At 37.6% G+C, this 24520-nt stretch overlaps 2 protein-coding genes across 3 annotated transcripts; one reads left to right on the top strand and one right to left on the bottom strand.

Annotated features, from left to right (window-relative positions):
- Nucleotides 1-196: 196 nt before the first annotated feature.
- utp6 (UTP6 small subunit processome component) lies at nt 197-10324 on the bottom strand. The gene is made up of 19 exons (XM_067497389.1): nt 10065-10324; nt 8943-9027; nt 8804-8845; nt 8520-8612; nt 8065-8112; nt 7898-7961; nt 7683-7801; nt 7415-7492; nt 7201-7282; nt 6846-6927; nt 6566-6744; nt 5962-6041; nt 5717-5794; nt 3798-3977; nt 2641-2721; nt 1801-1910; nt 1562-1628; nt 1304-1376; nt 197-999 (listed from the first exon to the last, which is right to left on the bottom strand). The coding sequence occupies exons 1-19, from the start codon at nt 10154-10156 to the stop codon at nt 842-844; spliced, it is 1791 nt and encodes a 596-aa protein (XP_067353490.1). The 5' UTR covers nt 10157-10324; the 3' UTR covers nt 197-841.
- Nucleotides 10325-11141: 817 nt separating this feature from the next.
- On the top strand, nt 11142-24394 carry suz12b (SUZ12 polycomb repressive complex 2 subunit b). 2 transcript variants are annotated; one of them, XM_067497388.1, is made up of 17 exons: nt 11142-11465; nt 11684-11828; nt 12370-12416; nt 12533-12597; nt 12747-12815; nt 12959-13008; nt 13364-13449; nt 13551-13782; nt 14174-14279; nt 14379-14484; nt 14616-14793; nt 16004-16089; nt 16424-16567; nt 17824-17981; nt 18963-19161; nt 21390-21469; nt 22561-24394. In XM_067497388.1, exons 1-17 carry the CDS (start codon nt 11451-11453, stop codon nt 22871-22873), a joined length of 2079 nt encoding a protein of 692 aa, XP_067353489.1. In that variant the 5' UTR covers nt 11142-11450; the 3' UTR covers nt 22874-24394. The 2 variants fall into 2 exon arrangements, with proteins under 2 accessions (XP_067353489.1, XP_067353488.1); XM_067497387.1 differs by having other exon boundaries at nt 11143-11465; nt 16001-16089.
- The last annotated feature ends 126 nt before the right edge of the window (nt 24395-24520 follow it).

Here is a 24520-nt window from a genome sequence, read left to right on the forward strand (position 1 = left end):
TTCGGGTTTTGTTTTCTCTCATAGCTGTAACATCTTTATTGGCACAAGTGCTGTGTAATATGACTATGTTGATGAAGTGTCCTTAAAACTGTGTATTTTTATGCACATGGACAGTTTTCTTAGCTGACCACAGATGTGTAACTACACCACCTTACTACTACTGTTTAATGTGTTCAATTAAAATGTTTGTGTTAAAAACTGTAAAAGGTTGAAATCAACATATAATTTAAATAACGTACTAGGTGCTGACTGTATGCACCTGGTCAATGTGTAAAATTATCTTCTCTAACCGTCCATGACATAGTTTAAAGAAGTGGTGGGCGATTGGAAACTATTGCCCTGAGTCCTTCAGAGTTTAGAAAAAGGATGTGTGTTGTGTGGTTACCTATGTCATTGTGGTACATCCCTCCCCAGAAAGGGGATAAAATCAGACTAAAAATGAAAGAGTGTTTAAAGACAATTTTAACAGCTTAACATTTTATCTTAATCAAATTCCAAAACAAATGTTGGGTTCAATTGAACTTGTCCTCCTTCTAATACTACATGTTTTCAACATCAGTCTAGTATGAAATGCAGTATAAACCCTTATGAACCAAAGTGGGTTCAAGTTGTAAATCATATGTAAAATACTCCCTAAAGCCATAAACACCAGAGGAGAACACTGGTAGAACAACAACAATCCTTAGAAAAACTGGGTTTTCACTTACAGCCAATGGCACAATTCTTGAGCAGACATGACCTTAGTCTTCTAGGAGAAATACCTGCTGCTTTCTTTAAATGACAAACTCCTACACAGTTGTTAAACACTGGTGGTTGAAACTGGTATCAGAACTTTCTGAATCTAAGATATGTGTCCAGTCTGAAGGAGAGTATATTTGGAAATGAATCTTTCCACACTCTCCCCCTCCAGAAACTTCATTGCTCTCCAGTGGATCTTGCCACAGTTCTCCGGCTGTCCGAGGGGCCCCAGCTCCTCCTGGATGTACTTCAACCATAGATCTTCAGAAATTAAAAGTAATGAGTCAACAAGGGTTTTCCACATATTCTAAATGTTACATGTTTCTTTGGCCGACATACCAGACCTTTGACCATCTTTGAGTCTGTGTCTAAGAATGTATTATTCTCATCTTCACAACAGATCAGATTTTTTATTTGGCACTGACAATTATTTATATGATTTGGTAAGTATTTTTGTTGCAGTTCTGGAGAAACCTGACATCTTGATATAGTGAATAAATATTTTTATCTAACGCAACCTTTCCTTTTGAACCTGGTTCTTTTAAAGCATTTAAACTCCACTTACCATCATCAGAGGTGCCAAACTCCTGCAGAGCCCTTTCATAGTAGTCTCTTAGATGGTTCATTTTTGGAGTCTCCTAGAAGAGCAAACTGGGCTATTATCAGAGCTCAGAACTGTCTGGCTTAATTAAAAAGAGCAACAAATGCCCCTATCCGTAATTAAAAGTATCCTGCAGCTGTAATAAATTATGAATTCAACTAATAGTGAATCCAAGAGTAAGCAAGAGTTGTCACAGACAGTAGCTGTTGTAGCTGTACGTACTTGTTCTTTCTCAATCTCAATCATTCTGGTGAAAAAGGCCTTGGACAAGGGGCGGTTTTCCTGTAAACTACACAAGAGGGAAAAGGTGTTTGTCCAAATTTAAAATCTGCAAACATACAAGATACACTTATAATCTGTTATTGTGCATTTGCAACACAATGTTGTAGAACAAATTAAAATATATAGTGGGTTTATATTCTTTATAATTAATGTGAGCCAACAAAGTGATTTTGTTTTACCTTGTGAAGGTCTTCATAGCTTTCTTGTAGCCTCCAGACGAATAGGACCAATCAAGGTAGTGCTCTTTTATCTCCATGGCAACAGCCGCCACTGCCGACAGCAAACCTCTCTGGGAAAAAAACAAGAGAAAAACTGTCTGCAAGAAAATCTCCTTGCTGTGGCCAAAACACTGTACAGACTGAAAGGACTGTTAATCCTCCCAGATGTATCTGCAAGAAGTATCCATTCCCTGACATTACAATATCTGTACTTTAGTATTTCTGACCAGAAGAGTAACATGACTTCTGCAGTTTTTCTTTTTATGGTGCCATGTTTCACTTGGCCTGGTGGATGCCAGACATGGCGTTTGAAGTTCTGCTCAAAGGGGTTAGTTCTTAACTCACCAGACCTAGTAGGTCATTGTATGTCTTTAACTCAAAAGGACTATTTAGCCACACACCGTAAAGTCCTGATTAGCAAGTGGCTGATGTTCATCTATATGACAGGTTCTCCCATCTCTGCAGAGGACATTTGGAGCGCTGTTAGACTGACTCCTGGGCTCCTGGTCACCTTCTTGACCAGGAGGCCCTTGCTCAGTTACATCGTTACTCAACTCTAGGTAGATGTCTACAGAGACTACCCCAGCATTCTGGTCTTAGGTGTTGTCCTGATGATTTGTGAGGTGTGCGTTTTTCAAAATAATGTCAGTCTATGTCAAATTACTGTAAACTATCACTTAGATTAGTCACAGGTGGACTATAGTAATAGACCTGAGCACACTGACATAAAGGGGAACTTACAATTTTTAATAATTGAATGCTGAGCAGTCGTTTCAGACTAAGTGGATTTAGTTCATCTACCTTGAAGACAGCTTCTGTCTCCTCAGGATTCTGGTTGGCCACGCACCACTGGACATGCAGCTGCCAAAGTGGTAGACTCTCCTGTCAAGAAAGGCATAAAGGAATTAGCTCAATAATCATCTACTAGTTAAACAACCACAAGCTGGTACACACTAGTATTATGTCTGTTATCAGCCAGCACAGCTATCAGCTTGTGTCTCACTAGCATCTTGCCTGTCTGACTGTTATGCAACATCTCCCAACACTTTTGTCATCAATAAATTATCTGTGCCCTGTAATATACTCAGTACAATCTTCGATTGTTTGACATTCCAGATGTAAACCACCCAGGGTTTTATAGTAGTTCACAAGACTTATACAGTGTACTTATCTTGAGAGGAAAAAAACGGGCATAATGAGCAGCGTGTAGTAATCCTCCTCACACAGCTATTCTCAGGGCCACAGTCTTGTGAAACCCTCTACAACAATACCAGCTATTTCACTCACTGCTTTAAATGGCATCTGGCTGAGTCAAGACGTGTGTATTCATAGCTTTAAAGCATTATACTCTAACGAGCTGTGCAATAATGAGAGCAGTAAGATGTTCATACCTTTAAGAAAGAGAACAATCATATGCTGTGGTAGGTATTTATTCTATAAAAGTTATCATCACTGATTGCTGAATGATGGCCGAGAAAGACACTATGACCAAATCTCTGAGGTTCTGTAGAGGGGTTCTAAGGATTCCACAACTCCTCCAGATGACACATATGCGGAAGACTTTTCAGCTAAAGCAGGGAGTTCATTTTAATATCAGGAAGTCAAAGGGAATTTAAATACCATAAAATAAACATGCTCTTTTGCTTTTATTTGCTATGCCTGAAGTTTTACACGTCTTTAGTTTTCATTGAAAAAAGGAGGGGGAGATAGAGGAAGCCATTAGAGAGAATTAATAGAATAGAAAAGAGATTAACTGGGCCAAGGAGATGGCCCACTTATACAGCAGTACTGGTTGCTGTTGTATGTCCATGTGTGTTATTGTCCAAGGAGAACAGTTATTAGACCACAATAAAAGCACAACTATTGTCGTGTATGGGCTTGGTTTAAGCACATAAAATTCCAAACTTGATAGATTTGAGAAAATAAACTGTGTGTGAGTGCGTGTGTACTGTGGGTACCTTAGGATTAACATGTGTAAGAGCATCCTGGAAAAACCTGCCCATGTCTCCACTCCCCAGCTGCATTAGCGTTTGCAGACTCAAGCTCCACATGGACACCGATTGGCTGTAGCGCTGTGTTGCTCCCATGGCAACGCAGGCCGCTCCTTCAGCATCTCCAGATGAGAGCAGGATCTGCAGCTGTTGACACGGAGAACATCATGTTGGTTTCCTTACATCATTGCAGTGGCTTTCCAACAGTTTTACCTCTTTTTATATACAGTCATTTCCAAAAACTAGGACCACATCTTTTATTTCTAGGTTATTATGGGTATAAAAAAATAATCTTCTGATCAGAGTGGTTCTTATTATTAGACAAATACAACCTCGGACAAACAACATATAGCTTTTTTCACCGTGCCAAAAATTAGGCCAAAAAGAAAAATGACATGTGGGCAATACTAAGTAATACTAAGTAACCCCTTACTGCTTCCATAGGATTTAAGAAGGTAAGTTGCAGTCAATCATCATCCATTTATTAGTTTATTCTCAGCAGGTCTGCAGACCTTTATAAAAGCAGAAGTATTGGCAGTTGGCAGTCTGGAGGATTCAGGTGTGAAACACAGAGCCAAGAGGGAAAGACATAAGCAATGTTCTTAGAGAAGCAATTCTTGCTGCACATCAATCTGGAAATGGTCAAAAAGCCAAATACAAACAATTTGGAGTTCCACATTCTACAGTGAGAAAGATTATTCACAAGTGGAAAGCATTCAAGACAGTTGCCAATTTTCCCAGGAGTGAACATCTTAGCACATTTACTCCAAGGTGAGACTGTGCAATTCTCAGAGAAACACAAAAAAACCCCAAGACCTATATGTCACTGAGCAAATTAAATGTTAAGGTCAATGACAGCACAATAAGAAGACTGAACAGGTACGGTTTGTTTGGAAAGGATGCCAGGAGAAAGCCTCTTCTGTCTAAACAGAGCATAAAAGCAGAACTAAGGTTCACAAAACTGTATCTGATAAAACCCCAAGAACTCTGGAACAAATTTCTATGGACAAATGAGGACAAAGTGGAGTGAATGGGCCAAAATTCAACTAGACTGATGTGAGAGACTGATAATATCATACAGGAAACGATTACTTCAAGTCATTGCTGCTGTGTATCAACAAGCTATTAAATCAATACTTATTATTGCCCACGTTTTTTTTCTTTTTGGCACCATTAATTGATAAAAATTAATAAAATATCTATCCAATTAATAAAGTATCTATCGATCTATTTGCCTAATACTAAGACCCAATATGCTCAGATGATTTTATTAAGAGGGATATTAGTGTTCAAACATGACTGTAACGTCATGCGGAAGACAGGATAGAACATCAAATTCTTTATAGTGCCACTGTGTATTCTATCTTAAGATGCAATCAGACTCACTTTGTTAATTGTATGTGGAAAAAAAAGAGGTGTAAACATTTTTATTTGATTTGTGGAGATTCACACTGCCAAATTAAAAGTGAAATGAGGAGTGTAAATCACAGTTGCTTCAACACAAAACTAACTTGTTTACTGAACAGTATTGAGATTTTGGCAGAATGTGAACTGTGCAAAAAATATCGATGGATCTTTTGTCATAACTAAAAGGGCAGCAAGTAATATGGGTTGGAGGCGGCATGGATAAAAGGTCTTCGCCTTGGCCTTGGACAAAGGTGAATGTTTGATATGAGCAGGGGACAGTAGTTTGGTTTTAATTCATGTGTTTAGTATCTACTGGCCATGCATCTACACAACAGTGCTTTGGGGAGAAGAATCAGAAGCATCTGAAGAAGTGTGTGGGTTCTAACAAAGCCAAGCAAAACTGCTGCAGTAAAACAAGCTTTGTGTAAACAGACAGCTGACAAGTGATCGTTACAAATTTAATGAAGATAGTGTCTTACCCAGGTCTTATAATAATCCTCTTTAAGCAGTGAAGAGTCATGGGCACGCCGCAGCACACTTAGAAGCCTCTCTTGCCTCTGTCACACACACACACGATTTACCCGTTAAGCATCCAACTCCAACAACACCTAAGCCCCTGACATTTTTCTGTGTACATGTTACATTTGTTTCCACAGGAGCAAACAAACTGTCACATACTGAAAATTAAATAGTTTCATTTTAAAATGAAAGATTATTCACTTACTTTTTCCTTTAGCTCCTGGACGTTGGTCTTTCTTTTCAGTCTTTCCAAACAGAAGGCTACATAGCAGGTCCACATGGGCTCTAGATCATGACAGAGAGAAGCAGACAGAAAATATGCTTTCAGTGAATGAATACAGGGCACCCATAAGATGCACAGATGTTTCAGACCTTTTCCTTGGGTCAGACACATCCATGACAGTATGTGCAAAATAAACCAAGGGGAGGAACCTGTTAAGTAAAACGGTATTTACTTTTATTAAACAATATGGATACAAAGTGTACAGAACACTGCTGTAAAAGGTCATTCTTGACTTTGGGAGAAGTGGTTCACTTGTGGTTTACTCACTCACATCTGCCAAGGAAGATCATCAGATGCATCCAAAGCACCAAAAAAAGCACGTAAGTGAGCCCAGAGTTTAGACTACTTCGTCTTAGACTTTAGACTTTATTGTCATTGTATTGGACAAATACAACAAAATTAGAGTACCACTCTAATAGGAGGAATTAATGTTGGAAATATTGAATTAAAGAAAATAATATTGAATTAATATGTACTTTTGCCTTTTTGTAAAATGTGTATTCTCTTTGTAGACGTGAGCTCTTACCAGTGTTGGTGCTCTGGATGCCCTCCTCATACACCTGACAGCAGCGCTCCTCTCTGCGGTTGATTTCTGAGGCTCGGCCTTTGGCTGACTGCAGCTCCTCTCCTGCCCCTGGAGCCTCAAGCTCCCTCTTTGCCATGAAATCCCATGTCAAGCTGTCGTCTGTGTAGTTGGTCTGTAAACTGACAACAAGAAAGCAGATTCATGCTTAGCAATAAAGGTCTGATTACATTAAATGAGAGTGACACACAGTAAAACCCTTTTCAGTAAATAAGGGACTTACTCTTGTAGGATGAATCCCTGGAGTTCTTTGGTGAAGTCAAAGATTGCTGCTACGTTCAGTAGTGAGATGACAAACTCTGCCTCTGTGGGACAAAAACATCAGAAACAGAAAGTTAAAGTTACCAGACATGTCAATTACTTTTCTCCTATTTATAAGTGCAGATGTATAAAATGTACAAACATATAAATCAACGAAATGATCTGACATATGTTAACAAAAATCAATTAATCAACACTGAAAATATAATCTGTGCTAACTTTGGATCGTAAATTACAAGTGAGACTACCGCTTCTCAAAAATCCTTCAGCTTTTTTTGCCTTTGCATCGAATTGGATACAAATTTTAAAAACACTACCTTTGATTTTTCCTGTACCATCTTTGTACACAACCTCGGCCAGTTTACCACTGAGGATCTCTGGAGAAAACTCATATTCACCCTGGAATGTGTAGAAAGAGCAGCTACTGAATAAAAAGTGAGAGTTAATGTGTGTGCACTGACTTTTGGCATTTCCCTCAGTTTAATTACTCCCCATGATATTCAATTAATGTTCAATTTGTTCCACACTCACCAGGTCCATCTCTGCCTTCTCCAGCTCTTCTTTCTGCTTCCGCAGTTTCTCGCAATGCAGCAGCTCCATGCGGAAGTACTAGCATAGAGTTGGAGCACATTAGAGAAACATATTTGACGTCACTATCACAATTAGCACACTTTCAACAATTGCTACCAGCATATCACACTGATTTTTAGCTTAGTGTCCAATAAAACCAGTGAACAAGATTTCAAAGACAGGTTTCATTTGTTAGAAATGTAACATAAAAATAAAAATCTTCTTTTACCTCCTGGTAAACTTTCTTGTTGTTTGGGTGGAAGCGGAGAGCCCTAAGAAATAGATGTCTGGCACTTTCAGAAGAATTTCTATCCTCCAGTTCACTCTTGGCAGCCATTAACCACAAAGCTAAAGAAGGCAAAATGAGGTCAATAGTAATTCTACTGGACAAGGAAAAGGTATGAAGGGGACTTGCAGCTGTTTCAAAATCAGGGTTTTCTGTACCTGGTTTGTCAGGGTGAATAGCTAGCATGGCTGAGAACACCTTACTGATCTGGCTTTTGGTGGCCTGATGAATGAAACCCAGAATACATCATGGTTAGACACAATGCTTGATCAGACTCAGCAGACTCAGACTCATTATTAAAAGAAAATCATTAGACTTTAAATACCCATTTTTTGCTGAACGCAACATGTGAGAGCCAAAGCTGCACATCATCCTGTAGGAAGTAAAAATATCTGGTTATTTATCCCATTATTCCTTTAGTAATTTTAAAGTAATAACACACTGCAATCTTTCTGTGAGACAGTTTTGTGTTGGGAAGTCAACATACAGTCATACAGTGTGTTTTAGGCTCAAGATACCATTTAAAATTATACAATTCCTTATTTGACCAATAAAGCATAATGTGTTTTTTTCCATCAAGAAAATACGTGTAAATAAATGTGTTTCATCGTTGATGAAGAAAATGCAGTTAGATTTCACTGTTTTTTTAAATATATAAATTTAGTTGAACTTTCACATTATAATGTACAATGAACGTTTTGATGTTACAAACATGCATTTTATACCTTGTATACAACAGTGTGACTAACTGTAGCATTATAAATGCTGTGCATACTGTACCTTCCACTTATTTGTTGCTCTTCTGAAGATACTATTTATTCTATGGATGATAGGGTATTCAATCTCTTCTCTCTTGAAGTGGTAGTGTATGTGCTGCAAATGGAACATTTGGCACAGTCAAATGATGTGACATTATCTCAAAGCAACAATGACAGTCTATCAGTGTCTAGCTGCTGTACCAAAACATGATAATTGGTTCCGTCATTAACTAAATTAAATCAAAAGAGAAATATCAACATAGAATGAAGTGATCACTACTGCCACCACTATCACAGGCCACTTACTGCTCTTCTCTTCTTTATTAGCTCTAAAATGTTGATTTCATACTGTAAAGACACAAAATGTTTGCATTAGGTGTTGAACATCACTTGTAGCATTTTTTCCTTGTTTAAAATCCACAGTGAACAGTTTCCATTACACTACCTGAATGTATGCAATGAAGTCTTCTTTGTTTACGATCAACCTGTGGAGCTTGTATTCCAGGGCCATTGCTCTTTTGATTATGGATCTACATAAGTAATTAAAGAACCGTTAATAAAAAAAGTGAACCAACTGCAAACTGTTGCAAATGCTTGGTAGGACATATCCCTGAGAAGAGATCTTGTAGTAAAACACACAAATCCTTGGTCAAATGCAGTTGAAGGGCATGAAAATATCATTAACAGTAGTGAATCCATGAGGTCTCAAGAATGTGGTTTTTAAAGAATTAAGTATTTGTTGTTTTAAACACCCCAAGACACAAGTATGAGTTCAAACTGGATTTCAATGTCTATGGAATCTGACAATGGTTTACCTAAAATGGTAACCAGTGACTGGTTACAGACAGGCTCTATGAGTTTTAAATTTTTTTAAATATCTCTAAGTCAGAGCCTATAGTTATGCGATTACTTAACACAGTTAACAGGTTAACCATAACTGCAGAAACAAAGTTCTACACTTGAGTATGACGATATTATCTCTTGTGATACTCTACTGATTGTCAAAACACTTTATGGATTTTTAATAAACAGTTCAAAGCAGACAGTGCTTAATTATGTGCTGAGCTTGAACCCCTCCCAACTAGATAGATGTTCTGATGTCCTACTGCGCTGATTGCATAAAAAGTTAGCTTTTTAAAAACAGATTATAGTATTGGCGGGTGTTCTTTATATAATACTAGTTTTCCTAAATTACATATAAAGACAATGTATGGCCTTGCCTGCAGTATCACAGCATATCAAATTGTAATAACTCCTGTATCATGGCACATGTTGTATTGCTAGATTCGTTCTAATACACGCATTAGTATTAACATTGTTTTCTCTTTTAGAAATACTAATATTGAATCTGTACCACTGGGCTCCATAAGGGAATATCATGGCGAGTAAAACTGTACGTTCATGTCATTTCTGTATATTTCTATATATTTCTATAAAATGTTTCCCACTTCTCTGCTTTAAAATTAGAACGTGTAGTCTGTCCTTGCAAAATTTCTTGGTAAATTACACGTCTGCTTTACTGTTCTGCTAAAGAACAGTGTGTAAAGCCCGTCGGATTTTGTCTTACTTGACTTCTTTTTTGGTGAACAGTCCAATCCTCTCTAGCTGCTCCAACTCGGGGATCCTGTCCTCAATACGCTGCTGAACGATCTCCGCCATTTTGTCAACGCAGCCTCTACAGGTCTGGATTATCTGGTGAAAATAATAATTTTGTTGACATAAAAGTTACATTGAAAAACCGTAAAACTGTGGACAACCGGCTGCTCTTCTCTTCCACACATGTGTGGAAGTTGTGATTCGTTGTATTTCCGGTTCCGTCTGGAAAGCGCTCCGCTCGGAAACAAGGAACGAATGTGTTGGACTTGATATATTTTTTTAAATGTATATATGTATAAATATGTAAATATATATAACCTAAATATGTAAATATTTATATAAAAATAAATATGTTTGTGGAGTTAGTACAGGGTCGGAGGTTCGCGCCCCGCTCTAGCCGACCAGATGTCCAATTGTCTTCAACAGCCCATCCCCACCCTCAACCGGTCACAAGTCAGTTGCGTCAGCAAGGGCATCCGGCGTGAAAACTGTGCCAAGTTAACATGCGGACAAATGATCCGCTGTGAACTCACAGGATAAACCGAAAGGAAAAAAACAATTACTAAATATTTCTGTCGGGCGAGTAAACAAAATAAATTATAACGAAATAGAAAATGTAAGAGATACTTAAACTGCAGATTTTTGAGAATCTCTTGGGGACAATTTTGGTTTTAAGGTTATTTATTGTTACCTTGCTAAAATGTTCATCACTCAAGTTATTTTTGCCACCATTAATACCAAGTATAAAATGTTTATCTCATATTATACCTTCACTAGTGGCAACTTTCATGTATATTGCGGTTTTGTTGTGTTTTGTGTTAGTCTGGTGGTTTCTCTTTTAAAACATTCCGTTATCAACGTGGAATCACACGGAGGAGTTATAAAATGTGCGTGGAGCCTGTCAGGTTTCGTATGCCCGAAACATTCAGCAGCGTGATCGTCTTATCACGGCGAAACCCACTACACTCGATTTCCCGCAAAATCGTAGAAAGTGAGAGCGGTTGTGTGTCATCTCCGGAGCCAAACAACCAATCACGGTGTGGGATTATCTTAGCTCGTCTCTTATTGGCTGACAGCTGACTAGTGCTCTGTTGTTCAGTACGAATTGAAGGAAACCACACCGACAACAAATTACAGCTAGATAATCAATAATTTCATCCGTAATTCTCTAACCGTTTCGGATATCAAACGATATTTATGACAGTTGACTGCGGGGGTAAAAGCAAACGTACGGAAGTTTGTTTTCTAGTGAGCCATGCTAGCACTGCTAGCTAACTAGCCAGAGTCTCATCTCTTCATGGGTTTCTGCTGTTGAGTCTGCCAGGCTTGCGCTGGAGGCAGCGAGGATACGAAATTAATGCCAGCAGCCAGGGTGAGTTGCCTTTATTTGTGCTCACTATATATAACATGCTAGATTTGGACGTTTCGCTAATAGTAGATACTCAGAACAAAAGAGATACCGTGTAGCTAACACGTTAGCTATTTTAGCCAAGATAGCTGGCTGGAATGCTAATGCTAAGCTAACTTGTTGTACTGCTACCAATTGTTCTGTATTAATTTGTGGAGTAAAATGTGATGTGTCACTTACAGAACTCAGGTCATATTATGAGTGGGGCGAGTTGTAAAGCTAACGGGGCTATGTACCCTGCCTCATCGGCAATGATGAACTCCGTGAAGAAGCCGAAGATGGAGCAGATTCAGGCCGACCATGAGCTGTTCCTACAGGCCTTTGAAAGTGAGGTTTTACTCGTTACTTTGCAATACAGCTGTTATGTCTTGGTACTATAGGAAGCATATTTCCATGCTCTCGATGAGAATTTAACTACCCGCTAAAGTTTGTCAGTCTTTTTGTTTCCAATATTTGGCTTTAGCTGAGAGGCCTCTAGTTTAATGGATGCTCAAACGGAAAGAGATTTCATTTTGTTAAGCACTATCATTACATTGACGTGTCAGTAGCAATTATCATTTGAATCACGATCATGTCCTGTTTAATATCTGTTCTGATTCGCTTTAGTTGGTGGGTGTTTAGCTCAAGAAGCCACCACCTGTTAACACCCCACGTTTTGGCATGTGATTCTAAGCATTTGGCTTAAATTTCCAGAGGAAACAGAAAAAGTAAATGAAAGCAGGCTCATAAAGCTAAACTTCTCCCCTTATAATTAAGAAGAATAAAGAACACCCATATTTTAGAATTATTTAGGGTTTAAATTGGCAAAGTTAGCAAGATACTGTTTAGTGTGTGAGTCCAATTCAATTACCACTTTTTCTTTTTCCAGAACCCACTCAGATATACAGATTTCTCCGCACAAGGAACTTAATTGCAGTAAGTGAATTATTCAGCATATCTTTTGAGTCAGTTTATTATAATAAATAAATATATTTAAATAAAGTATTTTTTTTAAACGATTAATTTATTTTTTCCCCCTTTCCCTTGTTTAGCCCATATTTTTGCACAGGACGCTCACCTTCATGTCTCACAGAAACAGTCGAACAAATGCCAAAAGGTGCAATATCTACTCGTGTTTTCATGCATTGTAAATGAACTGGGTTCATTCTATTGCACGATTAACTTTTAAACATGATTAAAACCAGTGACAATAGTCATGTTTTTTTATTTTAAAAACAATCTGTATGACTGACTCCTTCCTCCCAGGAAAACCTTTAAGGTTGATGGTATGTTGGAGACAGTGGAGAAGATGAAGGGAGAGCAGGATTCTCCAAGGTAAGAAAGCATACCAAGAGTTAATGTGCCCCTTCATTGCTTCATACATCACAGTAATCTTATTAACACAATATATAACTTTTAATTGCTCATATTAACAGCTGGAGAACTTAATGTGTGCATTTTGGCTTTTGACTCTTTAGCTTGTCATCACACCTACAGTTAACCTTCACTGGGTTCTTCCATAAGGATGGTAAGCTCACTAAGTACATTACTTCTTTTGTATATAAAAGTGTTCAGTATCTGTTGATTGTAAGAAAATGTAATTTTTGGTGCTGTTGAAATGTATTATAATACAGATGGTGTTTCCATTATAATGTTCTTCTCATTAATATCAGTAGGGCTAAGCTAAATAACAGCAACTTTGTAAAATGTAGAACCGTTCAACAGTAGCACAAACTACAGCCTCCTAAATAACCATGAGTTGAATCCACAAGTTGAATCCACAACTCCCTAAATGGTGAACAAATGCTAAAATTCACCTTCCTAAACAAGTATTTTTCAGAAGACTGATGTGGACTGACTTGAAACTTTTTGTTGCTGTACAGAAAAGCCATCTCAGAATTCAGAAAACGAACAAAATTCTGTGTCGTTAGAGGTGCTACTCGTCAAAGTCTGCCATAAAAAACGCAAGGTACAGTAAAGTATTGAGCAAGCCCCACTTTCATAGAAAATAATTTCATTTGTTACTAATGATCGTGTAAATTATAATTTGGTTATTATTCAATCCATCAGGATGTCAGCTGCCCGATAAAGCAAGTGCCTACAGGTAAAAAGCAGGTGCCTTTGAATCCTGACAGTAACCAAACCAAGTCTGGCTCCTATCCTTCCTTACTGGTCTCCAGCAATGAGTTTGAGCCCACCAACAGCCACATGGTGAAGTCCTATTCACTCCTGTTCAGGGTGTCACGCACAGGGAGAAGGGAAACCAATGGTCTGGTCAATGGAGAGGCCAATGAAAACATTGGTAGGTAATTTATGCTGTGTTTTTAGTAAGTGCAGACTTTAATGGGGTGACTTATTATCAGTCCCTCCAGGATTTCACTGACCTTTGTGATTGTTGTGGGCTAAAAATGTTATGTGTCACTGCATCTTTTTGTTACTTTTAGGAGGTTTTAAATTACAAGGTTGCAAAGAATTCATGGGGGATTGTTTGAATTAATTGTCCCGATCGCAGCATCACAAATTCCAGGAGGTACTGGATAATAAGAGCCTTTGATGGTTCAAAGTTGGTCTTTTTGCTAGTTGCAAGGACCCTATGTTTCTATGGACACACCATTTAAAAATGTCAGATGTCACTAAAGTGATTATTGGTTGGATATGAAAATTCTATTTTTAATTTCTATTTTTTTGTAAAGATGTAACAGATACTCCTAGTAGAAAGAAGAGAAGTTTATCTCACAGAGAAGAGGGAGAGACCACAGAGACCTATGTTGCACAGATGACTGTCTTTGATAAGAATAGGTAAGGTTTTGTGCTTGAAGTTTTATATTCTTTACATTATTTTTCTTTCTTCAGTTGACTATATTCTTGAAGTCCTGTACTTTGGTTTTCCTTCTGCAGAAGATTGCAGCTGCTGGATGGGGAGTATGAAGTGTCAATGCAAGGGATGGAGGACAGCCCTCTGAGCAAGAAGCGAGCCACATGGGAAACTATTCTTGATGGAAAGGTAGAACAGATTTGTGTGAGGATCTGCAAGCAGTATGGTCTTATTTGTCACATTTGACTTGTGAACATTTGTAGATTAAGAATTTACTTTTGATTTTTCTCACTCTCTTCTTGTGTGTGACTGTCCCACAGAGACTGCCGCCATTTGAGACATTTTCTCAGGGACCCACACTTCAGTTCACTCTGCGTTGGACAAGTGATGCCAGCGGAAAGTCCACTGCCACCGTGGCCAAACCCCTTGCTACCCGCAACTCAGACAGCTCCAGCCCCATGGAGACCAGGACCAGCAATCACCGAGCTGCCCTCATGAGTAAGTAAAGAAATGCCACAAGTTAGCCTAAACCTTTTTTGTCTTTAAGATTTGATTTCTAGAAATTATGTGACTTGTGGGATTTTTTTAGTATTTTATGACATCATCAGTTTAAAATAAGTTTTCTCATATCTTATATTACATTTAATCTTGTTACATTTAAGAACACAAGACAGAAAACATCCTTTGATGATAAGAATGGAGGGACAAATAGTTTACACATCGACTTTCTGCTTCATGAAAAAATAATCTAAAACTTTTGAAAGTGAGCACCAAAGAATAAGATTTTACTTAATGACATATAATGTGAGCAAAGCTGAACGGGTCATGGTTCTGGACATTTCACCCACTGTGATATTCATGTAGGATGTTCTTTTTGTAACTGACTTTGACAAAACGCACTATGTGAGTCATAACTGTTGAGTCCCTTTCAGACATGTGCTTCACACCATGAATATGCAGACATGTCTGTCATGTTTGAAAAAGGTCCCGAGTAGCTTTTCTGTGGAAGTCATGATCAAAATTTGTTTTGGTTTTTGTGTTTTACTTATGACTATTCAGCAAAAGGTTTGCATGCAATTTAGGATAAAGTGGGAATTAAATCAATCATTAACATCTCCTCATTTTTAATGTCGTTTGGGTAGCAGAATTCCATAGGTTTTATTTAATATAGCTAAAGTTATATAAAATATGAGTATTGGTTCCTGTCGGGCTGTTTTTATTTTTTTAAATTTGGGTTGAACCTTCTTCCATCTCTCACAATGCACGATGGTCATTATGCACAAAGATTCAACTGTAAAATGGATTTTTAAATCCATCACAGAAGCAGCCATGTTGAAAACGTATCTTTTTTTTGTTGTTGTCATTACATTACTAACTCACCATGGTTATTCAGCAGTGCTTCTGTTGTGATTTGGAAGATATTTATACTTATTTTTAATGCTCCCTGCCAGCAGTGTTACAAATGCCATGTCTGAAAGGGACTTCAGAAACACACACACACACACACACACACACACACACACACATTTTCATATATATATACCGTGTGCTGACAAATAATATATTGATGTCATTGGGGAACAGTGCAATTTTTACATTTTTATTTTACTTTCTCTTTTTTTTCAAATACATGTTTACCGTATCAAATCCACAGAATTTATTTGGTGATTCTCCAACAATTACCTTCTCCATATGTTCCCATCAGCAGTGAAAGAGTCAGTCAGCACAGACATTCAGACGAAGAAAGAGCAGGTCCCGTGTGAGCCGCGGCAGAAGCTACGTATATTTTATCAGGTACACCACAAAACAGTAAGGAATACAACTGGGCCGGGGAAACTGATTTACAGGATTCCTTTCGTGAGGTAGCTGAAAACCAAAATGTCTTTGCTCTGTTTAATGCAACCGCTTTAAAGAATAATTGATGTCACATTGTTAGCACATAGAAACATTCACTGGTTTATATTTGTTAATACTAAACTATTAACCATGTAAAGCACAGCCTTGTTTGTGTGCCAAAATGTGACAGTAACGGGTTACACTAACTGTTAGAATCACCTATTTACTTTTGCTGTAGGTTGACCTTCTCTGTTTTACATTGTAGTAACTACTGTTATCTGTTGTCGCTCAGTTCCTGTACAACAACAACACGCGGCAGCAGACTGAGGCAAGAGACGATCTTCACTGTCCCTGGTGTACCCTGAACTGTAGCAAACTCTACAGTCTTCTCAAACACCTCAAACTCTCCCACTCCCGCTTCATCTTCAACTATGTGGTAAGTATCAATGTGTATGGTTGGGCTAGTTGTATTTGGGGGACTGGAGATTTGATTGTTGGAATTTATCAGGTTTTGGCCTTGCACACAGTTTAAATTCTTCTGTTTCATTACCCTTCTGAAGTGTCCAGCACTGTTGGGAATAAAAAAAAGAATATCTGGGTTTGGTATACACTATATTGCCAAAAGTATTCGCTCACCCATCCAAATAAATGAATTCAGGTGCACAAAGCAAGGTCCATAAAGACATGGATGAGTGAGTTTGGTGTGGAAGAACTTGACTGGCCTGCACAGAGTCCTGACCTCAACCCGATAGAACACCTTTGGGATAAATTAGAGCGAAGACTGCAAGCACTGTGTATTATGTATTTCATAAACACACTCCTAAACCTTGTGGAAAGCCTTCCCAGAAGAGTTGAAGCTGTTATAGCTGCAAAGGGTGGGCCGACGTCATGTTAAAACCTATGGATTAAGAATGGGATGTTACTAAAGTTCATATGGGTCTAAAGGCAGGTGAGCGAATACTTTTGGCAATATAGTGTAGATCTCCAGTCATGATTAGTGCAAAAACCATTATCCGTATGTGAGATTATAAGTTTAAGCTACAGCTGTTGCACCAGTATGGATTTTCTATGGATGTTATGGTGGGTTAGAAGAAACTGTATGTTGTACAGTGCCTCTGTTTAATGTCCAGATGACATAAAACTGAACTGAGTGTGCACCTCCTTACTTATCTATTTAGGTACAACATACTGTATATATTAATGATACAGTGGCAACTGAGCTCTTGTAATGATGGGCAGTATTGCCGTTTAGAAGGTCACACACAACTATTGACACTATTAATTGTGCCAGTCTTGACATGTTCTGCTTTTAAGAAATGGTATCGAGCTAATTCTATGGCAGGAAAGCAACTTGTAGCTTATGTGGGAACACTGCAGGGTGGCTCTGTTTTATTTCATGGTACAAACTGTTATATATTTTTTTTCAATTAGTTGGTGCAATACAAATGACATGTTTAATAATGAGACTTAGAAAAATGTATCTATTTTCACCATTATTTAAATTTAAGCCATTTTGCTTTTAGCATTTGTACAGCACCGTGTGTTTTTTGGTCACATGCAGTGAAAAGTATTTTATTGGTTACCCTTTAAGAAGTCTTTTAATCTTGACTATTGGTGACAGGTTTTCCCAGTCCCTTTGTGTTGTTGAATATAGTTTCACTAATCCAACATTTTTCTTTTTTAAATCTGCAGCCTCACCCAAAGGGAGCAAGGATAGATGTATCCATCAATGAGTGCTATGACGGCTCATATGTTGGCAACCCTCAGGACATCCACAGCCAACCAGGCTTTGCTTTCAGTCGGAATGGTCCAGTGAAGAGGACTGCCGTCACCCACATACTGGTTTGCAGGTAAAGGATGATTTTCAGTTAGTTCAAAGTCATGTGTTTTACACATGTCTTTTTAATTAGACTTGCTGTCTTGATCTTGGAATCTGTCTTGGTGATTAAATAGTAATCAGTTGATTTTTACATTAGTAAACTGTTAATAATAAAATAAAAATATAAATTGGTAGTTTTAACAGTTTGACCGTTTAACAAGAAGATGACTCTTAATAAATAAACTTTAAGCCAATAGTTTTTATTTTTATAATGGTGTGGTTATTAAAACATAGTCTGTTAAATAAAATAAAGCTGTCTGATAAAGTTTAGGATATTTATTGTAAGACATAATGTGTAAGACTTGGAGTCATATATTGCTGTTGATAGTCCAGTAGCATTTTAGAACATTTTCCAAACTAATATGTACTGAGAAGTTGGCATATGTTGTATAGGGCATAATCAACCTGGGGAGTTTTTCCATTGTTTTCAGTTTGTCTATAAGGAAGTAAAGTGTGTTGTATATTTAGCATAATCTATTATTTAAGTTAATTTGCTACTTGTGAAAAATGCCCTAATTACCAAATTGAGATTTGTTTCCTCTCCTGTTGCTCAAATGGGTACGCCTGCAGTTCTCTGGAGTTACGACAGTAATGTAAGTTCTAGCCATTGGAGATGGCTACATGTGTAAGGTTTGCCCATTTGACTTTATGTACAGGCCTTACTCAGTCAAACAAGCTGGAGTAATGGCTGCAAAAGCTCAAGGCAGTGAAATATTTAACATAGGTAGTCATGTTACCGCAATAATAAGGGACCCCACCTCTTACATTTTTTTTTTTTTTTTTTAAGTCTAAAGGTATTAGGTATTACATTGTGTATTGTTCATATAAATGTTTTTTGGCCTTATTGCCCAGTCCTGTACATATGAGTAAATGACCTAAAGAGTTGACCATTTGAAATTATAGCATGGATGGTATATTTTCAGTATTTGCTTTTTCTTCACACTTTTACTAGGCCCAAGAGGACCAAACCAAGCCTTTCTGAATTCCTAGAGTTTGAGGATGGGGAGTTGGAGCAGCAGAGGACGTATGTCAGCGGACACAACCGCCTGTACTTCCACAGTGACAGCTGCATGCCCCTGCGGCCCCAGGAGATGGATGTGGACAGTGAAGATGAGAGAGATCCAGAATGGCTCAGAGAGAAGACTGCCACGGTGAGAAGTTGTTTTGTGTCTGGCTTTACTGTAAAGACGTCTCATTTGCAACATAGGAATAAACGTTCAGAAAGCTGCCATAGAAAGTTTTCACATTATTTCCACCTACTAAAATGCAGAATCACATCTTGGATTATTTTTTACACACTTGTGTAATATCGCTTTACTGATTACAGAGCTGTTCTCTTCATGGTTAGTCTCGGGAAAAAAATACAATACATGAGCAATTTCAATGTTTTTAATAATCAAACTTGCCGTGTTAAGATTTAGAATAAAAATTATTCTTTAGATGTCAGTTTTTCTTAAGTGCCCAAGGACATTTTTAAGAGGAGGGGAAAATAACAAAAATGGAATACAGATTTTGGTGAGTTACCATGGCAACAGAGTCGATGTATTTGAGTCGGCTTCGTTTGCCATAAATAACTTAAAGGTGCTAAGAGCATAAACTATTGCCAACACTAAACACTTCTTTAGCGTATTTTCACACACACACAACTTTTTTTTCACAAGGTATTGATTTCCGAACCCACTAACATTACTTACTATAGATAAACTTGGACTCTCCAGGGGTCAATCTTTCTCAAGACAGTCATATTTAATTTGTACAGTGCCTTGCAAAAGTATTTATACCCTTGAACTTTTCCACATTTTACCACGTTACAGTCACAAACATAAATGTATTTTGTTGGGATTTTATGTGGTAGTCCAACACAAAGTGGCACATCATGAATGGGCTGGTTTTCAATTTTTTTTTCTGAAAAGTGTGCCATGCATATGTATTCAGTCCCCTTTACTCTGATACGACCAACTAAAATCCAGTGGAACCAATTGTCTTCAGAAGTCACCTAATCAGTAAATACCTGTATGTGATGTAATCTCAGTATAAATACAGCTGTTCTGTAAAGCTCTCAGAGGTTTGTTAGAGAACATTAGTGAACAAACGGCATCATGAAGTCCAAGGAACAGAGCAGACAGGTCAGGGGTAAAGTTGTGGAGAAGTTTTAAAGCAGGGTTAGGTTATAAAAAAAAAAATATCCCAAGCTTTGAACGTCTCAGGGAGCACTGTACATGCTATCATCCCAAAATGGAAAGAGTGCGGCACAACTGCAAACCTACCAAGAAATGGCCATCCCCCTAAACTAACAAGCCGGGCAAGGAGAGCGTTAATCAGCGAAGTCGCCAAGAGGCCCATGGTAAATCTGGAGGAGCTTCAGGTCCACAGGACAACTGTTAGTCATGCACTCCACTGATCTGGCCTTTATGGAAAAGAACCAAGAACAAAGCCATTGTTGAAAGAAAGACATAGGAACATGTGGTACAAGGTGCTCTGGTCAGATGAGACCAAAATTGGAACTAAATTCCTAAATTCAAAACACTATGTGTGACCTAACAGGGAACATGACCCTGAACACACCATCCCTACCGTGGTGGTGGCAGCATCATGTTGTTGGGATGCTTTTCTTCAGCAGGGACAGGAAAGCTGGTCAGAGTTTATGGTTAGGTGGATGGAGCCAAATACAAGGCAATCTTAGAATAAAACCTTAAACTCAGTAGTGAGATGCAGGTTCACCTTCCAGCAGGGCAACAACCATAAACCTACAGCCAGAGCTACAATTGAACTGTTTAGATCAAAGCATATTCATGTTAGAATGACCCAGTCAAAGTCCAGGCCTAAATCCAATTAAGAATCTGTGGCTAGACTTGAAAACTGCTGTTCACAGATGCTCTCCATCCAATCTGACTTAGCTATTTTGCAAAGAATGTGCAAACATTTCACTCTTTAGATGTGCAAAGCCAGTAGAGACGTACCCCAAAAGACTTGCAGCTGTAATTGCAGCAAAAGGTGGTTCTACAAGTCATTGACTCTGTGGGGCTGAATACAAATACACATCAAGATTTTCAGATATTTATTTGTAAAAAAAAAAAAAAAAAAAAAAAAATTTAACCATTTATAATTTTCCTTCCACTTCAAAATTATGTACCACTTTGTGTTGGTCTACCACATAAAATGAACTTATTAAATAAACTTAAATTTGTGGTTGTAATGTGACAAAATGTGGAAAAGTTCAAAGGGTATGAAAATTTTTCAAGGCTCTGTATTTGCTGATATAACAGTGAAATGTGTCAGATGACATACAGTATACTGTTATGTATGTTTTGTAAGACGGTGTATTTGTATTGTATCAAACAAGTTTCACAGTATATTTTTATTTATTTTTTACTTTCAGCAACTGGATGAGTTCACAGATGTTAATGAAGGAGAAAAGGAGGTGATGAAGCTGTGGAACCTGCATGTCATGAAGCATGGGTACGTTCCATAGTATGGAGAGGTGGTGTATATATTACTGGATCCCCAGTAATTACTGAAGTTGATGTTTTGGAAATTTTTATAGGCAAACATATGTAATGTGTGTAAAAATCATTAAGCTTTTTTACTTATTTTGCTATTTCAAACTGTAACTTTGCCTCTGAATTGACCTTTTCAACAGAATTTCTTCCCAGCAGGTCACTACATATTGGCAACAATGAATTCATACAATCATATGTACAGTTCATGCATTGGCAGTGTTACTTTTGGCACGTAATTTAATTTACTGTAGAGTCTATAGTGTTTTGACATTGCGAAATTCCATTCATTTGGTGTTTGTTTTAGTCAACTATAACATATTGGCATATTTAAGCTTAGTTTTTCTCAGACATTTTAAGTCAACATTTTTGCATTTTGAAGCCATAGCTGTCATTGACTATTTATTTACTACTTACCATGATTTAAGATGTTTGACGATTTCAGGAGGTCATCTTAAAAGCTAATTGCTCAAAACTGTGTCGTTCCAATTTATTTATTTATTTATTTATTTTACATAACTGTATTTAGATTTAATGTCTTTATGATCCACATGGCGCAAATGTTGATTTTTGTTAATGAACCTATTTCTTTTAAGAAGCGGTAATGTGAGATGACAGACAATATGTTACAAAGTATCAGATGCTTCTTATTAATGGTATCATGGCGTGCTAGTCAGCTGAATCAAGCTCTGCCTAATCTGATGATAGATTAGGCAGTGGAGTTGCAGTTTATGATTCCAGGCATTCTGCATATTGTTAAACAACACTTCAGTTCATACAAATCATTTCCTTTCATCCTTCTATCACATATTTAGTTTTCTCAATTAGCAAAAAAATCCAATACGTCTGCTTTCAGATGTTGCTTTTTTATTTGGATTCTGTTGTGTTGTTGAGAAATGTCGGTCATCAGTAAATATTCTTCATTCATAAAATTAAGGGCTTTGGTACAAATTTTGTGTAGTTCTGCATGTTCTTATAGCCACTCTTGTTTGATATTTTAAAACACTTAGATCTAAGCTATTCTGTGATCTCCTTTTTTTTTTTTCCCTGCAGTTTTATAGCAGACAACCAGATGAATCCAGCTATCATGCTTTTTGTGGAGAACCGTGGTGCTCACCTTATCCATCGCAACCTTTGCCGTAACTTCCTCTTGCATCTAGTCAGCATGCACGACTTCAACTTGGTGAGCACAGCCACCATCGACCGAGCCATGGCCCGTCTGCGACAGATCCAGGAAGAGCTGCCAGACACAGAGGAGGAGCAGAAGGACCAGACCCTGGTGCCAGCAGGAGCCTGCAATGGCAATGCTGTCAACTCCAGTGGGGGAAAACAGGGCAAGAGGACAAAAAGCGCACTAACAGACTGATGCAGGCTGGATAGATGGACAATCTTTTTTTTTTCATTTGTGTTTTTTGTTTTTTCCTTCAATGAACATTACTGACTCTTTGGTGCTTAGACGGACTAAAGTGGTCAGTGGAACATCTGACCTGAAGAAGATCAGTATACAAGGTAAACACATTTTTGGAACTTGAGAACTGAACCAAATATGAACAGTAAAAACGAATTACCCACAACTACACAAACCAGGAATTTGAGGACTAGAGGATGTAAGTTGGTACCTACTTAATATGTATTTAGTAGGAGCCACTGAAATGTCTGTTTGGATGGCAGAGTGAACAAACTGAGAATCTTCTCATGTGGCATGACTTTCTTTGGTATGTTCTTGTTATAGACAACTGTATTGAGACTACAGTTAAAATTATACTGGTAACATTGTCACTTTTGATTATTTGTACATGTACACAATAACCTTGTTGAAATATACTTTTTAGATGTTTATTTTAGCATTTGGTGTTTGTTTAGAGCTGACCCTAAATTTTCTTTTTTTTTTTAAATTTATGCTGCACAAAAAGTTTAAATGCAGCTTTTTTCCCCACTGTACTCAGTGGAGAAGCATTTCTCAATAACATTTAAGTTGAAGGTTCATACAATTAAGAAAACGTTACAGTAAAGGAGTATATAAAGTTTGTTTAAAAAAAAAAACTAAAAAAAAAAAATTGTATTCCCAGATGAATTGTGGATATTGCTGTTATGTTGCCATGACAGTACTGTTGCAACTATAATGTATCTTTGGCCGCTGGACAAGAGAATAAGGTCACATTTTGAGTCCAGGCTACAACTCCTACTTCATCACCCCTAAGCCTTTTGGCCTATAATGAGAATAGTTCAAGGAAAGAGCAGAAAGTTAACTTTTCTAAATAGGTTCTTTTTTTTTCCTAATATATACTGAAACAACCAGCAGCACATCATCCATGTATGGCTTAGACTGAAAGGTAAAAAAAGGCAGCATTTTTCTAATGATGCAGGCACCTGTAGTTTCTTCTCAGAGTGACGTTTAAACATGTTTTTTAATATTGGGTTTCAGCTGATTTACAAAAATGAATCACATCAAACTGTGTGCCATTCTCATCCAATAATTAACATAGCATTGCATTCTCTCAAAGCAATATGCTGTTTATTTTTCAGGTTTCAATCAGTAGTCTGTTCTTTTAGGTGCAGTTTATGCCAAAGGGGAGTGTACTCGTCAGTCTTTTAGTTCTGTATATTTTTAACATCTTTACTTTTGTTCATTCCATATCAAGTCTTTGAAAATACCGTAGAAGTGTTTAGTGTGCATATAAATGGGTGACGTTCACCTTCCATTATTTTATCAGATTTCTCTTGTGGACAACCAAAATTACAATATATTTTTCTCCCATCACTATTCAACAGCTTCTTTATCCACATGGAATCTTTATCCACCTTGTCAAGACATGCTGTTAAAATCGTGAAGTGCACATTCTGGCTAAGGGGATTTTTATATTTAAATAAAATGCATTTGACCCTATTTATGGCTGATTTTTGCATATTTATAGACTTTCTTTTGAGAGATCAGTTATATGATAACCCAATCTGAATATTTCTTCTTCCAGGCTAAATCCTTTTATAAGTTACAGTGTATATATGAAGAAAT

This window comes from Channa argus, chromosome 3, assembly GCF_033026475.1.
Source record: "Channa argus isolate prfri chromosome 3, Channa argus male v1.0, whole genome shotgun sequence".
In the NCBI taxonomy this organism is placed as follows: Eukaryota; Metazoa; Chordata; class Actinopteri; order Anabantiformes; family Channidae; genus Channa; species Channa argus.

Bases quoted from the DNA above. Each gene is read 5' to 3' on its own strand.
- utp6 (XM_067497389.1), bottom strand. From the start codon at position 10,156: ATGGCGGAGATCGTTCAGCAGCGTATTGAGGACAGGATCCCCGAGTTG. The intron at 1,911-2,640 runs GTAGATGAACTA...TTTTTTTCCCAG, and splicing joins AGACAGAAGCTGTCTTCAAG to AGAGGTTTGCTGTCGGCAGT. The intron at 1,000-1,303 runs GTAAGTGGAGTT...TAATTTCTGAAG, and splicing joins GTTTGGCACCTCTGATGATG to ATCTATGGTTGAAGTACATC.
- suz12b (XM_067497387.1), top strand. The intron at 14,794-16,000 runs GTAAGTAAAGAA...TGTTCCCATCAG, and splicing joins TCACCGAGCTGCCCTCATGA to CAGTGAAAGAGTCAGTCAGC. The intron at 16,090-16,423 runs GTACACCACAAA...GTTGTCGCTCAG, and splicing joins AGCTACGTATATTTTATCAG to TTCCTGTACAACAACAACAC.